Raw genomic sequence first — 6,000 nt, 5'->3', positions numbered from 1 at the left:
TAAATGCTGCTTTCTGTCAGTCATGGTTGCATGGGTGTTTAGGGCCTTTAACGGGAGCCAGTGGAGAAGCGGGGTGATATTTTTTAAAGACATTAAATTAAACAACTGAATATGGAAATGTGGCAAACTGTTTTCTTTGGTTGAAGTGATCTTAATGCTAGACTTAAGTTCATTAATGACATCTTAGAATTCCTGTTTATTTTGGTACATAGAGTTGACATTAATAAAAAATAACCAACTATTTTTAGTAGTCTCACAGTTTGCAGTTACTTAATGAAATGTGTAAGTGAATTATGTGGCCATTTTCTTTGCTCTTTTTAAGAATGGTGTCATTTAGCCCTTGGTATAGTTGTCTTCCGCTCCACTAGAAAGAATATAGATATCTTACAACTTAAGATGATGGAGAAGTTTCTTGCCCAAGCTAGTATAATTTTTTTACTTGTAGATGTTACTGTCGTACTCAGTAGTGAGTACATTCTATCCTAGCTGGTTCTTTCTATATAGCCACAATTCTGTTTACTAAGTGCATGCATTAAAGCCTGCAGAGGACATTTTGCCTCAGGTTGGTTCTGGGACCTCTTTGCAAATGTATGTTTTGCATGACCGAGACCTGTGGTGTCACCTATAACAGTGTCTTGGCTGTGTGTGAAAGATGTAGCTGTACACATGACTTTCTCTGTATTTAAAAGGTATATGTATTCAGGGTTTCCTTTGTTATCCCATTTTCAGCTGGGATCTGTGGGGCCTAATTGGGAAAGTGGCATCACATCTGTGTTTGGAGCCAATGTTAGAAATGGCTGTTGTGTTTGGTAGGTTGGTAAAAGTGTTCTACTCGTCTAGGTATGTTGGTTATTTAGACCTTTTTTGAGTTAGTAATGCTATATTTCGCACAGGTATATTTAAGAAATTGCAGAAAGTTGTTGTGCTTGGTCAATTTATGTTTTATATGCCTAATTCTTGATTATATTGCAACAGGCTACAATATTGAGTGGTAACACAGCTGAAATAAATGAACTGTTAGTTGATAGTCACAGATGGTCTGAAAGCCTGCTGCCCCTCTATGTTCTGAAATTGCTAGGCGTGTCAATAAATCACTTGCACCTGACAAATTCTGTGAGTGTGAAACCACAAAAAAGTTCTTCTGGGCAGGGAAGCTATGGAGCTTTCAATTCCTTCTTAAATTTAAGCATCACTGTTGACTTAAAGATATTTGAGGAGCTGTTTTGGGCAAAATACACTTAACTCACCTGAAATTGCTGTTTGACATTACCAGGCCATTCCTATCCTGGTTGTTTGCAGCTGATCCTCCCAACCCTGTAGATTTAAGGCTGTTAAGTTTGAAATTATTAATGATGTGCACTGTTCGGATAGATAGCATGCAAATGCCTGTAAATGCATAATTGTAAAAGTAATTTGTAGCCTATTAAAAACATTTATTTCCTGTGTAGCATGTAGAATACATACAATTGGTATGTATTGCCTGCTGTATTTCTACTTGTGCAGTTTCCATGCTGTATGTATATGCAAGCAGTATGTATTTTTGTAGAGGCCTACACAAAACAGGCACTTAAATCCATCTGAATTGCGCTTCTTTACAGTTCATATAAAAATCCATTTCAAGTAACTACATCAAACAGTGGATTGCAGTGGGATCTGCCAGAAAAGCAGTGTTTTCTTTCTTTCTTGTTGCAGTCTGTATGATGACTACAATAACCTCTTCAAGAGGAAATACAGAAGTGGTCAGTGCCAGAAGAACAGAATCACATGATGTTTCAGATATTATTGGCCTCTTCAACCATTTTACAGAAGTACTTTTTGGAAGGATTGATGTCATGTACCTTTTGTAAGTAACAGTATTTTAGGGACATTATATTACCCTTCTTGCAGGAAATGTCAAGAAATTATGTTACACTAAAAATGGCAGAAAACATTATGACCCTTTACATGGTGTGGCATAATGACTTTTCACAAAACGGGAAAGAAAATCTGCTTCCATCTCTTCTGTGCGTCACACATGCATGACTTTGTGCAAACTCAGATCACTGCTGCCAGCATGGTGGACAAGATTTCACTCTATACTAGCTTCCTTTTTACAAAAGTTCAGAAGAAATCCTTTTGTGTAACACCTGATGAAATCATCAGATTTCAGTGTCTGCTGACTGCTCCATCTAACAGAATCCTTTTACCTGTTGGAGAGTGATAGAAGTAGAAGGGCAGGAACTTGGGTCTTCAGTCACTCTGTGGCCGTGACTGCTCTGTTCTGTGTTTCTGTAAATCTTTTCCTTCTCTTACAGTTTCTCCTTAACAAAAGGAATTGGTTATTTTTTGCCTCTCTATGTTCTACATTGGGAGACTGCTTCTATCTGGCATAAAGTATGTTTCAGTGTGACGCCTTTTTTCATACCCTGAAGAAACCTAATATCCTGCATGTTTTGACATCTGTATGCTAGCTGCTTGCATGGCAGTGCCCTTAGCAGAAATGGGTGGCTGTAGAAGTCTTCTCTTACCATATCTTCATCACTGGAGATGGTGATGAACCTTCTGTGCTTCATCTTTCTATGCCGTGATGAACAGCAGAGACAGACTGTGTGTAATGCTGATGGGTCCCTAATTTTTTTTTTCCACTTGGCTCAGCTGGTATCAGATTAATTTGCCATATTTGGGGAAAAAATAGATCTATGAAGAAACATGCAAAGAAGAGAGAGCATTTTAAGTCATGCATATCAAATTCATAGCAATTGAGGGTTTGAAAAATCATATGAATTGTTATAATGCCAGAATACACTAAATAAATATTTAAAATTGAAGCAATAATGTTAAGTCAGGATGTGGGCAATGAAGATTTATCGAGGTCTGATCCTGGGAGCACTTTTAAACATGGTTAATTTTGCTGTTCTAACAGGCTGAATTAAGAGTCAGTCACTTCTCTTTGTATAGTTTCTTCAATTTCTGCAATATTAAATTGTTTTCACAGAGAAAAATCAAATCTTGCTTTGACACTTTGCAATGAGAAGAATGAGGTTATAGCCCATGCTGTCTTTCTGGACTACCCAAATTGGAATATCACTGATCAGTCTGATTGGGAATCATTCTTACATGAAAACTACATTAACAATAAATGCACTGTAAGTAAATTGTGTGTGTTTTTGTTTTTGTGGTTTTTTTAATTTGCATTTAAGGCTCAGGTATGAAAAATATGCATAGGCATCTAAAATCTATTTTAGGTAGATTTGACGCATTCAGGCTGAAGAAGGTGATTATTGGATTCCTTACTAAACCCTTGGGTGCTCAGAAGTTCATGAGTACCTGTGCTTTTGCCACTATAGTAACTGAAGGTAACTGTAAGGGTGGCAGCTAGGCAACGTAAGTCCTTTCTTTGCCTGGCATGTGCAGAACATGTCTGATGCATTTTGCTAGCACTGAGAGCAATGTGAATCATAGCTGTCACCAATATTTTTCATTCAAAAACCTGTCCAGGTCTGGTGTTATCTAATGGAACATTTACCTGGGAGGTTGAGCCCTTGCTCTAGGGTCCTTCTCACTGTAAGGGAGCTGGAATCCTCAATTCTCATCTTTTGGAGTACAATTTTGCTATTTTATAGGACTGAATGCAACTTTAATGGCTTCAGAGAGAGAATAAGGGACAGGGAGTATACACCTGCTTGAAGGATGGAGGTAGAGGGCCACACTGACATGAGTGTCTTGGTTCTGGAATAAGCTTATTTGGTGCTGATGTGGAGATTGCTGCACTCTGTTCTGTGTGGTGGCAATTTTCATACAGGCTCCTACTCTTAGGAATTAAGGACTAGAAATAGGCATTTAGAACTTCAGGATTCAAATGCTGCCCATCATTCAGTCCAGTTAGGAACTAGATCCTGTGATTGTTGAGAAAAGATGGAAAATGTTAATCATAAACACTCAAAAGCTAGGTGACACATGCCAGAATAAGGTATTGGTAGTACTGAAATTATCTCTAGACAGTTTGTTCATCAGTTTTCCAATGCTGTTCTGGGTGGCGTTAAGCAGTGGCTTGCAGAAAAACTGACAAACACAGCAATTGTATTTGAAAATGTGTGCTGTTAAAAGAAACAAAATTATTACAGCCAAAGGGAGTATAGGAAAAAAACATGTAATTTTCTTGTAATCTGTTTTCTTTGTCGCTTGAACAGTACTTTGTGTACAGGCATATTGCAGGCACAACCGCTTCATTCACTGTGCAGCTGCAGCTGCTCCTGATGGGTTATGCTGTGTTGTCAGTTCTGCAAGCTCTTCCTCAGGCGGCCTGCTTGACAATATCTCTTGCAGCAAAGCTGCAGCTGACTTCAGAATGCAGGGGCATACAAAGAGAAAAGACAAAAAAAAAAAAAAGAGCTTGAGCATGTTGGGAATTGCTACTCAGAAACAGGAGTGAAAAGTCCTTTGGAACGTAGACAGGGAGCAGAAGAATGCTTCTTTTTCTAGAAAGGAGATTATTTTCTAAATTATGTGCAGAAGATTCAGTACATCTTTTATGCTTCTGCACTGACAAAACAACTGAACGTATTCCGAGTTATAACTAGATGAGATATCATTGGTTAACTGCAGGTTAAATCCATGCAGATGTGCTTTAGAAAATTGAGATCTTCGGAAAATAGAGTTTCTTAAATGTCTAGTTGACAAGTCTTTTCCTAGAGCACAGAAAATTGAAGATAGCTTAAAGGTCTAAATTACAAATTGACTTGTGCAGAATGTAATTAGTGAAGATGCTTTACAGGATTTCCTGGTTACCATCACTATTCAGAGACAGTTACAGGCCAAATCTCGCCTCCTGGGCCTCCTCTTGGACAAAACATTCTTTTTTTTCCTTTTGAATTTAAGAAAACAATCAATCAAAAAAGAAAAGTCTGATTTTTTTATTTTTTTTTTTTAGAAATGGCTTTTGATGTTTATTCATTAAAATAGCCTGTTGTCTTTGTGCTGGTCCATATGCTGCAACCTCTATTAAAAGCATTCTTGCTCTAAAGTTGCTGAAATTTATTGATGACTCTAGCCATGACATTTAGTTGAATATTAAACTATTCAGAAGACCTCAAGTTTTCCCATTTGAAATATTTTTGGTAGAAATATTTTATCTACAAGTAGACCTTCATTGACTCAGCACTCCAAATTAATAGGCAAGAGAAAACATCTGAATTAATAGCACTTTACATTCTAGCACAAGGGTTTTCCTTTGCGAGTGTTTTCCAGGTTAACTGGAGGCATATAGGATAAAGATGTCTTTTAGTCTACCTGTTTTTGCCTGAATATTTAAATGTGTCTAATGATGTAATCTTAAGACTTTGTATTTTTTTCTTACTTATTTTAAAGAAAAACCATTTTAGGAGTATGAGAAATATGTGAGCTTTTGGGTGTTTTTTTTTTTAAACCTAGAAAGAATGTCTTTATCAGACAAATGTTACATTAAACGTTGTTAAGATTTAGTGGTTAACTGTTGTAGTTAAATTAAAATGTTGTTAGTCTGGAATTAATACTGTTGAATATGAAATGATGTATGTATATAGTAGTCAAACAATAGTAAGCTTGAGTGTAAATCAAAAATATTACAGAAGCACAAATAGTGATAGGAAAAAAAAGTCCTTTAATCATATAACTTTATCCACATGTGCTTTGAAGTTACTTATATACGTGAAGCTACTAATTTTGAGTGCAGATCATACATATTGGAAATAAATGTGCATATTAATACTTGAGTTGACTTAATAAGTACTAGCTGCATAGTGTTTAGATTTTCATTCCTTGTTTTGTAGCCTTTGAACACATTGTTCATGCATCTTTTTGTGGCAAAAGAAGGCTATGCAGCTGGATGTTGCCAAGAAATTGTTAGGTGAGTTCATATGTGACTTTCTGTAGTGAAGCATGTGCACTCTCCTGCCATCATTTGGAGAGGCTATGGAATTTAAAAATGCCTTAAGGTGATCAGTGGGTCAAAATTAAATGTCTTTCTAAACAGCCTCGGAAGGT

General features: G+C 36.7%; 1 protein-coding gene across 1 annotated transcript in view; it reads left to right on the top strand.

The window, feature by feature from the left end:
* Nucleotides 1–1,700: 1,700 nt before the first annotated feature.
* Nucleotides 1,701–6,000, top strand: part of CFAP61 (cilia and flagella associated protein 61) — a gene marked incomplete at its 5' end in the record, with an annotated part of 105,162 nt that continues 100,862 nt past the window's right edge. Inside the window, 3 exons of the mRNA XM_081998644.1 lie at nt 1,701–1,843; nt 2,975–3,125; nt 5,787–5,863. Of these exons, the coding sequence (XP_081854770.1) occupies nt 1,701–1,843; nt 2,975–3,125; nt 5,787–5,863 (371 nt within the window). The remainder of the gene's footprint in view (nt 1,844–2,974; nt 3,126–5,786; nt 5,864–6,000) is intronic.

Source organism: Phaethon aethereus (genome assembly GCF_964289735.1).
Source record: "Phaethon aethereus genome assembly, chromosome: 3".
NCBI lineage: Eukaryota > Metazoa > Chordata > Aves > Phaethontiformes > Phaethontidae > Phaethon > Phaethon aethereus.
This window is presented reverse-complemented; position numbering and strand designations above follow the sequence as displayed.